The 16,946-nt window shown below is 34.9% G+C and overlaps 1 protein-coding gene across 3 annotated transcripts in view; it reads left to right on the top strand.

The window, feature by feature from the left end:
- Positions 1 to 16,946, top strand: part of KIAA1328 (KIAA1328 ortholog) — a 562,551-nt gene that overhangs the window by 66,361 nt on the left and 479,244 nt on the right. For all 3 annotated transcript variants that reach the window (XR_004230870.1, XM_031946042.1, XM_031946041.1), the window contains exon 5: positions 16,549 to 16,664. Coding sequence is in view for 2 of the 3 variants with exons in the window: in XM_031946042.1 (XP_031801902.1) it covers positions 16,549 to 16,664 (116 nt within the window). In the remaining variant the exon portion in view is untranslated. The remainder of the gene's footprint in view (positions 1 to 16,548; positions 16,665 to 16,946) is intronic.

Here is a 16,946-nt window from a genome sequence, read left to right as displayed (position 1 = left end):
ATACATTTACTATTTCTCCCCTCTTCCTAATACTTTTATCTTTTCCTCTTAGATTGTAAACTCCTTGAGGGCAGGGAATCTTTTCTTATTTATATCCTAAGCTCTTAGCACAGTGCTTTTCACATAGTAGGTCAGCATTCAATAACTTTTTATTGATTATTGACTATTATTGTATGTTTCCTTGTTACTTTCTCTGCACTATCTTCCATATTTACCCCTATCTCTATTCCAGTTATTCCCCATCCCTAGCAGACTGAATTGTTTCAATTATGTCATACTCTTTGTGATCTCATTGCAAAATTTTATTGGCACTGAGAAGCCAGCTTTGCTAGGAAGACGGACTCCTCTTGACAAGAGGGTCCTGTCAGAGAAATGACAAAGGTTTTCACTGAGAAGAAAATGTCTTTACAATGGGCAAAAGTCCTGGTAGGCAATTGTGCCAAGAGGAGAAGTCTCTTGGCAAAGCATAATCCTACTTTGGACTTCTGCAAAGATTTGGAGTTTAAAATTGTCTTTTTATAATAAGTCCAAGACTGAGGTTTGTATTATTGTTGTACCAAAGTTCTCTTTTAATGTTGTGACCCAGTTTCTCCAATTGTCCTATTTAGTTATTCTGCCTCAGGTTATAACCTTTCCCTCTTAATGTTTGATGAGATAAAGGTCTACCTCAGTTGCTCTGCCCCTCTTTAGGTTATAGACATTCCTTCTTAATCTTTGCAGAATAAAAGATTTTAGATGTCATTAGAATATCAGTAACCTCCCTCCATTGTGTCATCCTAGGGGCCTCCCCCACCATTAGGTTATCCCCACCTAGGTACCTCCTCCATTATGTCACTGTTTTTGTTATACTATAAAAAAGCTTGCTGGCCCAGTACTCAGGCTGGATTCTTTGAGATGATAGTCTCGTCTGGTCCCAATATCTTTCTCCATTTAATAAAATACATTGTCAATGCTGTAATGTCCATATTAGATCTCTGGAGGACCTTGGGTTCAGCCTGAATCCTTGGTCTTATTGGAGGAGTGGAGGCTCACAAGGGTGGATGGTCAAAGAAGTCTGGAGTCATCTTTGTGTCTGTGGCTGAGAGTTTTGTCCTCTGTCCTCCCAGCCCTTAAATACTTCATTATGACTACATCATTACAGCAACTTAGCATGTTCAACCATTGAATCACCATATCACTTTAAGTATATGTTTAAAGAACCATTATCTCACACTGTGTAGGTGCTTAACAATAAGCACCCTGCTGTCCTTTACTCAAGTATACCTTTCAGAGTTCAGGCCCTCTACACAATGCCAGCAGGCCAAGATTTCTGGATGAAAAGAGAGTACTTACCTTAAGATAACTCAATAACTGGGAATTAGGGCTACTAGGAGTGGTACTGGGTTAATCCACTCAACTTCTGATTTCTATCAGGTGGAGATCTCCAGCTGAATAAACCCACTTAAGTTCCAGCTACTGGGAGCGGTCCCAGGCTAATCTTAATCAAATCACTTAACTGTCCTAAAGGGTGGGTCTCTGTCAGAGGAAGAGTTTCAGAGTTCACTTGCTTCCCCTCCCCAAGTCAAGGGGAACACAATTTGTATCATGCTGACTTGCTCAAAGTCACACAGTTAGTGAGTGTTTGAAGCTAAATTTGAACTGAGGAAGATGTCTTTCTGACTCCAGGATTCTCTCCATTTTCACCCAATGGCACTCTCCATTGTCTAGCTGCTGCCTTTCCCCAGTTAATTTTTTGGTATCAGTGGAGATGACCTCTAATAACAACCTGACAGTCAGAATCATAACATATGATCACAATTTGAGTGTTGGAAGGGACCTGAACATCCATCAAGTCCAACCCACACACAAAAGTACCTGAAGGAGATGTGATGTAGAGGGCTGGAACTCTGGAGAAGTATACTTGAAATAAGGTGTTAACTCAGTGGAATTAATGAAATAATGGTGTTGTGCCACAGTTCTCTTTTGATGTCCTGACCTAGTTTCCTTAATTGTCCTATTTAGTTACTCTGCCTCAGATTATGACCTTTCCCTCTTAATGTTTGATTGATAAAGGTCTACTCTGTTGCTCTGCCCCAAAACCCCAGGCTATAATCATTCCCTCTTAAATGATTGATGAGATAAAGGTTTTATGTCTTTAGCTTATAATCATTCCTTCTTCATGTTTGACAGGATAAGGTTTATCCATTTTAGATGAAATTGGAATGTCGGTAACCTCTCAAGTACCTCTCTCCTTTGTGTCATTGTAGGTATCTCCCCCATTATGTCATTGTTCTTGTTATCCTATAAAAATCTTGCTGTCCCGATACTTAGGGCTGGATTCTTTGAGATGATAGTCTCCTCCAAATACTCAGTATTTATAATTGCAATAGGGTATTTAAACTGGGGACTCACAGAGGAAGACTGGTTGAGACTGGATTACTGAGGGAGACTGGGTCAGACTATGACAGACTCTGTAAGAGACAATACAGACTTTAGACTTTATCCCTTACTATTCTTGTGGTGTTTATTCTGCTGAGACCAAGGCTGGTCCCAAGGCCCTCCAGAAAGCTAGCCTGGACATTACACATACCCAAAAGAATTCATTCTGTTTGAAGACCTCTAGTATTTCTTGAGACAAACCATTCAATTTTGGGACAGCTCCAATTGTTGGGAAGTTTTCCCTATTACCAACTTAAAATTTTTCTCTGCAATTTTCACCACTTATTCTTGGTTCTGCCTTCTCAAGCCAGACAGAACAAGTTTACACTTTGCTCCACGTGGTAGCTCTTCAAATACTAATAGGTAGTTGTCATGAAACCCTTGAACTAATTCTTCTATAAGCTTAAACAGGCTTAATTATTTTAATGAATTTTCATATAGCACAGACTAGAGATCCTTTTCTATCCTAGTTGTCTTCCCTTGGGTACTTTACAACTTAGTTATGTCATTTTTCCAGACTACCTTCTATTTTGTATTTATTCTCATTATATTCATTCATTATGTACTCGTATTCATATGTAATTGCTGTCTCCCTTATTAGGAGTAGACATTGTTTCATTCGTTATTTTTTTATCCCCAATACCTAGTATAGGGCGAAGCACATATTAAGAATTTAATAAATACTTGATTGGTTGATTGTTTTTTTTTAAACTAGGGTAATGAATATCCTAGTGTACAAAACTGAATATCCTTACAATACGTGAAGTCTGACAAGCATACTGAATGAAATAGGGCTGTCATCTCTCTCTCTGCAGGCTAAATTAATTTTAATCCAGTTAACTCAAACCTCCAGAACTTATAAGAACTGTTGTCTAATTATGCCTCTCCCATGTTCATGTTATACTTGTGAATTTGGTTTTTTTCTATCCAAGTATAAGACTTTAAAGTTATCCCTATGGAATTTCATCATTCAGTCCGGTGTTTTTAGCCTATTAAGATCATTTTGAATTCTAGTTTCTATTCAGTGTGTTGGGCTATTCCTCCCTTTTTTTTTTTTTTTTTTTTTTTTTTTTTTTTTTTTTTGTCTTCTGAGATTTAAGGAGCATGTTTTTATCCAGATCGTCAGTAATAAGATTAAACAACTCAAGGATAAGCATAGATCCCTCAAATTCTCTATTGGAAACCTTCCATGTTGATATTGAACCATTAACAATTACTCTTAAGTCCAAACATCCAGCCTGTTCTGAATCCATCTGTTTGTATTTTCATTTAATCTATATCTTTACTTCTTTATCATGAGAATAGTATGAAATATTTCATCAAAACCTTTGTTAAAATCAAAGTTTCTTTTCCTTTTAAAATTTAAACTTTTTTTGTTCTGAACTTAATAGCAACTAAGATGAGCATGTGTATTAGAAAACAGAAAAGGATTGTAAATGAAACTACAAATTACATTTATGTAGAGCTTGATTTTCTTTGAAAGTATGGGATAGTTTAATGTATAACTTTCAAAGTTGTATTGCTTCTTTGCAGTTCTTTCCAGCATTTCTTCTTTTTCTCATTTCCTTTAGAGTAGACCCTAATTTTACTTTTTCTGTCTTTTCCATCCTTTACCAGTAGAAACAAACAAAATATACATATATATATATATATATATTTTTTTTTTTTTGGTAAAAAACCAAAACCAAAAGAACATGTCCAAAAAATGTAGGAAAAATAATTTGGTAGTATCCATTTGAAGTATTTGAAGTATCCATTCTGCACAGCAGTTTTAGAATGATGCCTAAAAATTTACTAAAATTTGATAGCTTTACCAAGATTATATCCTAACGAGATAGATTAAAAAAGAAAAAAGGGCCCACAAGTACAAAAATATTTATAGGAGCAGTTTTATAGTGGCAAAGAATTGGAAAGTCAATGTATGATTACTGACCAGGAAAGGCTGGAATAGATTAATTTTTCTGAATACCCTGTAATAAATGTTGAAAACCATGGTTTCAGAAAAAGCTGAGATGATTTGTATGAATTGATGTAGTGCGAAGAAGCAGAGTATTTTATACAATAACAACACTGTAAATCAATGAAATTGCCAATTATAATTATAGCGTATTAATGAAGAAGCATCCTAATTCTGTCTGAATAGCAAGATGTGATAGACCCAATATGCAGAATGAGACATTCATGGTTTTTACAATATTGTGTATGTGTTCATGTGTATGTACATATTTAATTCAATTTTCAATACAATTCTCACTGATTCAATTTTCAATACAATTTTCACTGATTATGATGAAAAATAACATTTCAATATTTCTCTTTTGTCCCATTTCTTCCTTCCTTTTTTTTTTTTTTTTTAAATCAGAGTATAAAAAGTTACCTGTCTATTCACCTTTTATTTCCTTTTTTTTTTTTTTTTTTGGATCACTGAAGCACAAAAATTACTTATATACTTTTTATTTTATTTAACTCATTCTCTTACCCCAATGATATGAAATCACTGAAGATATGTTTCCTATCACCCCCCATTTGAAAAAAGTTTCCATCTAAGTATAATTTATTCTAATTCCTTCATCTTCATATATTATATGTTTTATATTTTTAAAAATATGACATAATAAACAACAAGAAACAATATAATAGGACATAAAATAATAAGATAAACAATATCTTCACATGTCTGTATGTTTCTCTTGCTCCTTCTGTTTATGTTTTACAATTTCTGCTGACCTCTGTTCCTTTTATCAGGAATGCTTAGGAGCCTTGTATTTCATTTCTCCTGTAAGATTATACTCAATTTTTATTAGGTAATTTATCTGTGCTTGTAGGCCTACATCTTTTGCGATTTGGTACACAGTAATTTCTGTTGTAATGTTCATTTTAAAAATGTGAGTATCTTCTACCATGATTGATATATTAGGGAACATTTTGAATATCGCATGAATTTTGGTTGGTTTGTGTGTGATTTCTATCAAAAGAAAAAGTGAGAATGCAGAAAACTGTGTTGCTTCACAATGGTGCATAAACTGTAACCTTTCCATTGTCCACTTTCAGAAGAAAGTTCAGGTCTTTCACAAGGTAAGTTGCTATATTTATTGTAAATCATCTGATACAATAGGATCTCTAATTAGAGGAGAACTGGTGTGCATATCTTTTCCTTTCTCAAGTTCTGCTAAAGCTTCTGCCCCTTCCCACCTCTACCCAGTTTTGGGAAGACTTTGTTAGCCTTGTTGAGGTCAGGAACCGAATGTTGAGGTGTAGACCACATGTTGAGGTCTACATTTGGGGTACCTAAATGAAATTAGGATTTAGTTAAGGTCTAGTAGCAGGTTTGGAGTACAGGGAGTCAAACAGAGTTCCCCTGCAACCCCCTTAGATTCGGCGCAAGGATACGGCGGTATATGAGGTCTAGAAGCGGCGCGAATTCCCAATAAAAGCATTTATTGGCCCAGAGAGCTAGATTAATAAAAGAGGTTTATTATTGAGTTTAGAAGTAGGAGATAGGTGAAGGTAGAGATAAGGAGGGCACTGGACAGAGGGTCCAGTGGACAGAAGGTCCTCACATGGCGACCATGTTTGGAATCTCTGCAAAGAGGGGTTCCCAGTGTGGTCCTTTTAAGTCGGAGACTTAGGTCGAGGGGCTTTGGGGTGTAGCCCCAAAGTTGGCTCAGATCCCGGTGGGGCTGGGATAGGTCTGGACCTTCTATTGGAATTCAAAGGGACCAGGATTTGTGAGTCAAAGGGTAATTTACATTAGCTAGGAGGGTTGGGAATCAAAGATTGGAATCTTTCCCGCATCAGCCTGACCCTGTGGGAACTAAAGTTCAAGCTAAATAGCAGCCTAAGTCTGCATGTGCTTGCCCTTATTTATTGTAGTATTTATATATTTTAAACCATTTAATCTATATTAAGTTGCGGTGTTTTTGTTAGGTTCCTTTTTTTTTTTTTTTTTTTTTTTTTTTTTTTAATGTGGCACTGATAAAATTTTCAAGTATTGTTTGCCTAACCTCATTTTCCCTATAAGCTGTGTAGTTTCTATTGTAATAGTTTTGCACAATTTTTAAGAACATACTTTTTTTTTATAGCAGAATTATTATATTACAATCCTCTTCTTTTTGGTAATAGTTGTCAAATATAATGTGATGTTGACTATGATACCTTGGTACTGGAAGTCTTTATTTTTGGATGCCTTTGGGATTTTTCTTAAAACCTTTGGCTATTGGCTATAATGTTTTTGGAAGTTTTCATTTTGGTGTTTCTTTCAGGAAGTGACAATGATGTAATAGAACTGTGTCCCCCATCTTTGTGGAGGGTGGGCCACCTGACCTGGAGAAATTCCTAAAAATGACCCCCACCTTCCTACCTAATTTTCATGGGAATCTCTCACCTCCAGTTAATTTGAGAATCACTTTGGTCTGAGAAACAGTCACCACTCTTTATTGACTTGAAAATTAGCCCATAATCGCTCCTTAGCTCCAATCATAGAAGGTTGAATAAAAATCAAGATTCTGAACCGAACTTTTTCCAATTCCTAATCAGGAAGCAGCTCCTTGAGGAAATAGTTTCTCAGTGAATAAACCTATTTTTTTTTTTTTTTTTGGGGGGGGGGGGAACAACAAATCTTAGATTTTCCAGATTCTATACTACCCCATCCTCTCTGGCATCCCTGAGAAGGGAGAAAAGTAACAGAGATTCCCTGATTAAATTCCTGCTAAAAAAGTAGGAATTCTGAGTTTGTGTCCAAGGAAGTCTGCTAAGTGTAGAGCTCCTGACAGCCCAAATCTTCCTGGGTATTTGGGTGTCCTTTGCTATAGAACACAGACAACTGAGGCAAGAGGAGGCTTACCTCGGCCAAGAGGATGTGAAATTTTGGGGACCCAACCAAATGTTGAGGGGTGAGAGATACCCTAATAGCAACAGGGTCCCTAAGCTAGTGTCACAGGTTTTTGTGAATGCAGTCCCAATCTCCAAGCAGGGTTTTTTTTTTTTTTTTTTTTTTTTTTTTTTGGGCAATAATTGGGCTTATTCACTGAGACATTATTTTCCTTAGAGGGCTGCTTGCTGATTAGGAATTAGCAAAAGTTTGGGTACAGAATCTTGACTTTTATCCAGCCTTCTATGGTTTGGGGCTAGGGAGCCATTAGGGGCTAATTTTCAAACCAATAAAAGGTGGTGATTGTTTTCCAGACCAAAGTGATTAACTGGAGGTGGGAGATTCCCATGGGAACCAGGTAGGAGGGTGGGGATCATTTTTAGGAATTTCCCCAGGCAACACTGATGCATTGTTGGTGGAGTTGTAAACAAATCCAACCATTCTGGAGAGCAGTTTGGAACTATGCTCAAAAAGTTATCAAACTGCATACCCTTTGATCCAGCAGTGTTACTACTGGGCTTATATCCCAAAGAGATCATAAAGAAGGGAAAGGAACCTGTATGTGCACGAATGTTTGTGGCAGCCCTCTTTGTAGTGGCTAGAAACTGGAAAATAAGTGGATGCCCATCAGTTGGAGAATGGCTGAATAAATTGTGGTATATGAATATTATAGAATATTATTGTTCTGTAAGAAATGACCCACAGGAAGATTTCAGAAAGGCCTGGAGAGACTTACATGAACTGATGTTGAGTGAAATAAGCAGGGCCAAGAGATCATTAGATACTTCAACAACAATACTATATGATGACCAATTCTAATGGACTTGGCCATCCTCAGCAATGTGATCAACCAAATCATTTCCAATGGAGCAGTAATGAACTGAACCAGCTACACCCAGCGAAAGAACTCTGGGAGATGACTAAGAACCAGTACATTGAATTCCCAATCCCCATATTTTTGCCCACCTGCATTTTTGATTTCCTTCACAGGCTAATTGTACAATATTTCAGAGTCTGATTCTTTTTGTACAGCAAAAAAAAAAAATAATAATAATTTCCCCAGGCCGGGTGGCCCACCTTCAAAGATTAGGGGACACAGTTCTATTACATCAACTTGATAATTTCTATTTTAACTTTCTTCATTGGTTCTAATAGGTCTAAATCACAGGTTTTTGTTTTGTTTTTAGCTTTCAATTAATTTAGTGATTTTTTTTTTCTGTTAAGTTTTTCACAGGTCACTTCTTTTTAATAAATGATAACATTTTCTTTCATTTTTTTTTTCAGTTTTTTGACTTTGTTGTGATATTTATTGTTGTCTCATGGGATCATTAATTTTTGTTTTCTTTTTTATAATTTTCCCCCCTGAGGCAATTGAATGAAGGTCATACAGCCAGGAAGCATTGTGTCTGAGGCTAGATTTGAACTCAGGTCCTCCTGACTTCAGGGCTTCTTTTTTTATAATTTTCAGGGATTCTGGTATTTGGGTAAAGTTTTAAACCTCTTCAGTGCAGAGCAGAGTTGACAAAATGTTACATAGCTCACTTTCGTTCTTTTTTTTTTTTTTTTTTTTAATGGTTTGTGAGCCTAGGAATGTTTTAATATACAGCTTTATTTTATTTTAAAATATAAAATGATTTTTAGTTTGTGAGCCTTACAAAAACACTAGTGATTTGATTTTGACCTCTGTACCGTAATTGGCCAATCCTTACTCTACAATTCTCATTCATTAGTCTTTAGAGGAAGCTATTTGATATATAGTAAGTAGGACCCTGGGCCCTGGAATCAGGAATACCAGAGTTCAAATCCAGCCTTAAACACTCAATAGCTATGTGACCCTAGGCAAGTCACTTGTTAGCCTCAGTTTCCTCAATTATAAAATAGATCTTTTAATAGCACTTGCTTCTAGGGTGGTTGTGAGGCTTAAGCTAGTTAATTTTTATAAAGCATTTAGTACAGTGCCTTTCACTTAGTAGACTTATCAAATGTTCCACCCCTTTCTCCCTTCAGTTCCTACTCTCTTTCCCTTCTTCCCTCTCATTTCTCCCCCCCGCAAAATTCCATATTGAAAGCCTCCTAAACTCTCCCATAAAAGAAAAATATGGCATTTTCTCATCCCTTGGGTCAACATTATAATTACACAACATTTAATTTTTTTTCTTTTTGTTTATACTGTTGTTGTCATTGTATATATTGTTATTGTGTGTCTTTTTTTTTCTACTCAGAATTAGTTCATAAAAATATTTTCACATTTCTCCAAATTCTTCATATTAATTGTCTCACAATTTTAAGACAGAGTAATATTCCATATATTTATATGCTATAGTTTGTTTAGTTGTTCCTCAAGTAAGAGGTTCCTAATTTTCTTTACAGCTTTTTGCTGTTAAAAAGTGCTTCTATAAATATTTTAATGTGTGTAGGTGACATTTCTTCCTGTCTCTAACTTCTCTGGGGTGTTTGCCTTTCAGCAGGTCAAAAGGTAGTTATATCCATTTAGTCACTACTTTGGTATAATTTTAAATTAAATTAATTAAATATCTGGACCATTCCACAATTCTATCAAGTCTTTATATCTTTTATATGATCCATATATAGAAAATACCTAAATGTTACTTGATTGATCTATTGATTAGATTACATTTCTAAAGTCAGGACAAAAGTCTAACTTTTGTTGGTTTGGTAAGAATACCTGATATTTATATTGTGTATAAAGTCCTTTTTAATGACATGATTTCATTCGATCTTTATGACAGCCTTATGTGATGAGTAGTGCAATCAGCATTAATGTTACTGACATGATTTTTGCTCTTATAAGGAAAGATGAAAACATGGTAATTGTGAATATATAATGTTACAAAGTTAGTACATTAGTTTGAAAAAATAAAGCTACTGATTTCTAATGGTTGAAGTTTGTCATTGAAGGGGAAGGGTAATGTAGGAAGTTTTTAATAGGAGCATATTTGAATTGGTCTTTAAAGAAGGAGAGTCAAGAAAGTCTAACTATATAGTAAATGGGTTATGAAAAAACCATAGGAGCTCAGGAGAGACCAATAATAAGATATTTTTGCAGATTATGGAGGACCTTGAATATGAAAACAATTTTAATTTGATTTATTAGGCATTAGGAACCCAATGCAAATTTTAAATAGAGGAGTCACATGAGTAGATTATAGTTTTTGGGGAAAAGAAGATAGAAAGTGCAAAAAATCTTACTAAGCTATTGCTGTAGTCTAGGTAAATGACAATGTAGACTGTTTATAATATCGTGTCTCTGAGAGTAGAGAAGAAAGGGTTGTTGTGAGTGTAATATCAAAGACATATAACTGAGGGAACTTGGTAACTTTATCATATATAATAAGTGAGGGAAGAATCAAAGATAAACTCAAATTTCTAATATGGAAGATTTTGAATGATGGTACTATGGACAGAAATGTTAAAGTTATGGGAAGAACAAATGTAGTTTGGGAAATGAGTAATAAGTTTAGCATTGGACATGTTGGTTTGAGGTGTTAGAGGCGATATAGAGGGCAATGCGATGCCCAGAAGAGAGGCTAGGGCTAAAAGACAGAGAATTGTCAGGCATCTATTTAGAGACAGTAGTAGATCACTGGGAAATAATCCACATTAAGCAGTCTAGAATTTAATTAAACATATTTATCAAGCTTCTTTCAAGTGCAAGAAATTCTCATGTTCTGAGTGTACAGAGATTTTTTAAAAATCAAGTCATTGCTGTCAAGAACAAATATTCCATCATGGGAAACAACATGTAAAAATGAACAAAGGCACATAATATATACTATAATTTAAAGAGAGGCATTTGGACCTTACTTTAGGGGGAAAAATAAATGTTTTTGTTCATTAATAAAGAGGGAGTAGGAATTCCAAAAGGCAGAAATGAGGAAGGAAAGATTTCTAGACATAGAAGACAGTCTGGACAAGGACAAGGAGGAAGGAAATGCATGTTCATTAACAGAAAATAGAAAGTAGGCCTATGGTTTTTCAACACCATATATTGAAAAGGCAAACAATATTGATGTAATATAGTAATGATTTTGTGGTCCCCTGATTTTAGGGGTGCTTCTGTTCTAACAATAAGTCAGTAATCCTAAATCTTCTGGCTTTGGTGTCTGCTTCAGGGATTTCCCACACTCCCAATCTAAGAACAACAATCTGTCTGATTTTGAATAGATCACTCTTCAATTCATTGCTGACTGATAATCTGGTCAGTGAGAACCAAATTCTGGAGACTTCTCTCTGCCCCTACCTATGGACTACAGAATTAGCATATATATATATACACACACATATATATGTATATATATATATACAGCTGTATATAAAAGCTATATATATATAGAACTGTATAAATGTGTCTCCTTGCTTCTGTTTCTTTGCTAATTTCTTTTGGAACTTAGTCTGCTTGTAATGGTATTACAATTGCAATAAAACTGCCCCTTGACTAGGAAATGGGTTCAAATCTGCAAATTCTTTTTTTTTTTTCTTTTTTAAAACTTTATTTTCAAAACAAATGCATGGATAATTAGACAACATTGACCCTTGCATAATTTTGTGTTTCAGATTTTCTCCTCCTTACCCCCATCCCCTCCCCTAGATGGCAACCAATCCAATATGTGTTAAACATGTTAAAATATATGTTAAATCCAATACATAGAGACATTTATATAGTTCTCTTGCTGCACAAGAATAATCAGGTCAAAAGAAGAAAGGAAATGAGTAAGAAAGCAAAATGCAAGTGAACAATAAAAAGAATGAGAATGTTATGTTGTGATTCACATTCAGTTCCCACAGACTTCTCTCTGGGTGCAGATGGCTTGCTTCCTCACAAGATCAATGAAACTGGCATCAGTCATCTCATTGTTGGAAAGAATCACATTCATCAGAATTGATCATCATATAATATCATTGTTGCTATGTACAATCATCTCCTGGTTCTGCTCATTTCATTTAGCATCAGTTCACGTAGGTTTCTCCAGGCCTCTCCAAAATTATCCTCCTGATCATTTCTTATAGAACAATAATATTTCATAACATTCATATACCGTAACTTATTTGGCCATTCTCCAACTGATGGGCATCCACTCATTTTCCAGTTTGAGACACTTCATTACACTGTTTATGATCCTAAACTTTTGGGGTACCTTTCCCAACCTCAATAATATGATCTCAGTTAAATAGCATACACAACATATTTCAGATTAGCCATGTTGCGTTCCCCCCTCTCCCCTCAAAGAGGCAAAAACAAGAAAAATAAAGTGGAAAAAATACTTAAATTTGGACTAAGATTTCATCTTTCTCTGAACTTGGATAGCATTTTTCACTCAGAGTCCTTTGGAATTGGAATTGGATCATTGTAGTGTACATTATACAGAGTAACTAAATCTTTAAAATATTGCAATTGCTATGTTTGATGACCATGTTCTGCTCACTTTTCACTATGCTTTAGTGTTTCATATAAGATTTCTCAGTTTTTCTGAAACCATCTTATTTCATTTTTTTATATCACAGTAGTATGCTCTTATAATGAATTTATTCATCTGTTCCCCAGTTGATAGACATCTCCTTAATTTCCAATTTTTTTTTTTTTTTTACTATCACTAACAGTATGGATACGTATGTGTATGTACACATATAAGTATATATAGGTCCTTTTTCTTTGATCTCTTTCAAATATAGATCTAATAGTATTATGGGATCAAAATATTTGCAGTTTTATATTACTTTGGGCACAGCTCCAGAATGGTTGGACCAGTTCATAAAACTATCAACAGTGCTAATGTCATGTACCTGTTTTTTCACATCCTTTACAGCATTTTTCTTTTCCTTTTTTGTCAGGTTAGTTAATTTGATAAGTAAGAGATGATACCTCAGAGCTGTTTTAATTTGCATTTCTCTAAGGTCTTTTTTTTTTTTTTTTGGCATAACCATAGATAGTTTTGATTTCTTCAGAACATTGCTTGTTTATATCTTTTGACCATTTATTAATTGGGGAAATAGCTCTTATTCTTATAAATTTGATTCAGTTCAACATATATTTGAGAAGTGCAGTTTTTATCAGATAAACTTAATGTAAAAATTTCCTACTCCCCTCCTCCCACCCCTGGTTTTCTTCTTTAGTGAAAGATTTTTAAAGATGTGGAAGACCTATTCCAATAGACACGTGGTAGAGAGAGCCATCTGGACCTAGAGAGAGGACTGAATATGGATTACAACATAGTATTTTCACTTTTGTTGTTTGCTTGCTTTTTTTTCTTTCTCATTTTTTTTTTCCTTTTTGATGTGATTTTTCTTGTGCTGCATGATAAATGTGGAAATATATATAGAAGAATTGCACATGTTTAATATATATTGGATTACGTGCTGTTAAGGGGAGGGAGTTGGGGGAAAGGAGTGAGAAAAATTTGTCACAAGGTTTTACAAAAGTGAATATTGAAAACTATCTTTGCATATATTTCACAAATAAAAAGCTATTATTAAAAAAAAAAAAGTCGTGGAAGACCTGAATATGTTTATAACTAGCAAGTAAAGCAGCAATAGATAGATGTGTTTGAAAGTTAGAGAGGGGAAGGGGTGATTTGGATGGTCAAGATAAAGGAAAGACTTGGATAGAAGAAAAATACAGAGGGGTTTGACTTCAGTGAAGAGGAGGGTTTTTTTTTTAGTAGGAATGTGGAACAAAGGAGGATAGCTTATATGTTGAACTCAAAGGCTTTTGAGACGTTAAATGGGGAAGAACTCATTTCGTGACAAATGTTTTCTGTTTCTTCTGTTTTGTTAATAAAACTTGTCAAAATTCTCTTCAGTGAGAGAGTGGGAGGAGATGCTTGAGGGGGGAAATGAATGGAACAGCAGGTATAAGGAATTAGGAGCTGCTGAGGTTAAGGGGGTGAAGTCAGACTTCATGGATTGGCAGATTAAATTTATTGAGTTTAGCAAATTAACCCCAAAAGGGGGTTAATGGGGAAGGGGATTACATTATTGAGTGGTGGACTAACCCTTAAAGAGATTTAGCACCCTAGAAAGTATTAGCAAAGATCTATAGTATATGCAGATTTTTTTCATTGGGAAAATATAACTTTCCACATCATAACTTGGCTTTCTGATTGAATACAATAAGGTGGAGTTACCAGAGATCTCTACCTGGGTGAAACTTTAATCAAAAGTCCTCTGAAAGAAAAGGTTTACTTTGTAATGCCAGAGAAATCGAGGCAAGTTAGAGATTAGAGAGTTTTTAATATTTTATTTGAAAGAGAGATTTACTGGGACCAAATGGATCCATGGTTTGGTACCAGGGCTGAATGAGACTATTGTCTCCAAGAATCTAGCACTAAAGTGAGTTCTCAATGACATAAATGTGCAGGTGGCTCAGCTACAGGGGTAGACCGAGGCAGAGGTGGAGTCAGAGCACTGAGAGCAGGAACAAGACTCTCACTCTGGTTCTGAGGGGTTGGGGGGAAGCACGGGACATTCTGATAAACTGGGATTACAGAATGGGGAGAGGCACCAGACATTCTGATGATGTCTAAAATAGAAGGTCTTTCTCCTTATCTGGATCATCATGATTAGGAGAGAGAGGTGGTTTTGCAGGATTGAGCAGAACAATTAGGAATTGAGGCAGAACAATTCAGGGAAACGGAGGCAGGACAATTAGGGAAACTGAGTCAGGACAATAAAAGAGACCTGTGGCACAATGATTTAAGAAATAAAGGCCTAAACAAAATCAAAAGGGTCTACATATTATAGTCCTATGTTCCTTGCTGCTTGCTTCAGAGTAGGTAGGTTTTGGGATTATTTACAGACATTCAGGCTTTTCTGCCTTTTCCAGGAAGAGTAAAAAAAAAAAAAAAGTAAAAAAAAAGTTTAAAAAACAAAAAGGAAGAGGGTAATCCCTAGAATGGTCTGTGGAAGAGTAGGACCAACTGAAAAAAGAGCTGAACAAGTGAGGGCTTAGTTGAAATTAGATCAAAATAGATTTAGAGCTGCTGGAGATTTGTGAAGGCATCTAGTACAATTCTCTTATTTTTGCAATGAAAGAAACTTGAGATAACATAAATATGTAATGGATCTAATTAGCAGTTGTATATGATTTCTCAAGGAACCACACATTGAGAACAGAGAATGTGTATGGTAGAGATTACTCCTACATTGAGGTTTGAAAAAGGACAAAGAGATATGAATGAAAATAAGATAAGGGACCAAAGGATTAGAGTATGGAATACATTTTGTAAAGAACAGATTTTTCTGTGGATTTAATTTGCTTTTGCTGTCTATTTTAATCATATAGTATCTACTTATTTACATAATGAAATTGTTACTCACATGTAGTAGTAGTTACCAATAATTAGAACTCAGTACTTCTTTTAGCATAGTATCACATTACTATTATTATTCATATCATGAAAAATAGGTCAGTATTCAGCAAAATGCTGTACCTATTAGGACAGTCTTAGAATTTCCATTTTTGTACTTATAGAGATTAGTCTTTTTTTTTTTTTAAGCTATTATGTGTGTGTGTGTGTGTGTGTATGTGTGTGTGTGTGTTAACTACATCTTAGTAATTAAGCTGTACCAATTTGCTGGGATTGAATGCAAAGAAGTTTTAGGGTTATATACTAATAGTGAAAAATTACTTTGTAATCTTTATAATTCTTCTTGGACTGAAAATAAATTAATTGCCATCTTTCCTTATGTTTCAGTCACAGTCCAATTATTTATATACTGCAGAGAAATGAGGTATTTCTGTGCCGAAAAAAAAAAAAAGTAAAGTTGCATATACATATTGGGTTTAAACATTTTGAAATTTAATTTTTTTTTCATAACCAGAATTTAAATAAAAATGTGGGAAAAATCCCAATCAGAAAAATATTAATTATACTTTCCTCTTCTAATCTAGGAAAATAAAGCATGTGCTTTTCAAATGAAATTTATTTCTCTCCTAGTTGATGATTAGAAACCTTTGTCCTACAATATAGGACTTCATAATTTTGAGATACTTCTATTGATGGAAATCATTCTTAACATAAAATCATATATATATATATATATATATAAAAGGAGGAGAAAATTGCTATATAAAAGTCTAAATCGGAAAAGAAAAAGGGTTATTAAGTAGAACATATGTGTCCTCAAAGATTTTAATATGTGGAAATCTCCATGATAAGCCTAATTTCTGTAAGTCACAGCTATGTGAATGTGATTTATTTCATTCTAACATTTTTTTTGGGGGGGGGGTTCATTTCTTTCAGGGTAAGTGAGGAAAAGGAAGTGACTGAAGAACGCCTAAAAGCTGAACAAGAGTCATTTGAGAAGAAGATCAGACAGCTAGAGGAGCAGAATGAGCTTATCATCAGAGAAAGGGAAGATATCCTTTTGAAAAATCCTTTATCTCCTAAAATGTAGGCAAATCCATTCTTTCGTGAAGAAACTGTGAACGCCACAGAAATAATTATTCTGCTTTAGTAGGGAATAAATCTGCATGTGTTGTCATTCTCAGGCAGTCAGAGAGACAACTTGTCTGCAAGGGTGGCTGCTTCCTTTGAGCTTGAAATGGCCCTCCAGCTGTTCCACCAAAGGCATTGTGCTAGGAAAATATATATTTGTCAATGGAAATTGACAATAAGAAATTCTGGTGTTGAATTGTAGT

The sequence above is a fragment of the Sarcophilus harrisii genome, chromosome 1 (genome assembly GCF_902635505.1).
Source record: "Sarcophilus harrisii chromosome 1, mSarHar1.11, whole genome shotgun sequence".
Lineage (NCBI taxonomy): Eukaryota > Metazoa > Chordata > Mammalia > Dasyuromorphia > Dasyuridae > Sarcophilus > Sarcophilus harrisii.
The sequence above is the reverse complement of the archived record's forward strand: the minus strand, read 5'-3'. Positions and strand labels throughout refer to the sequence as shown.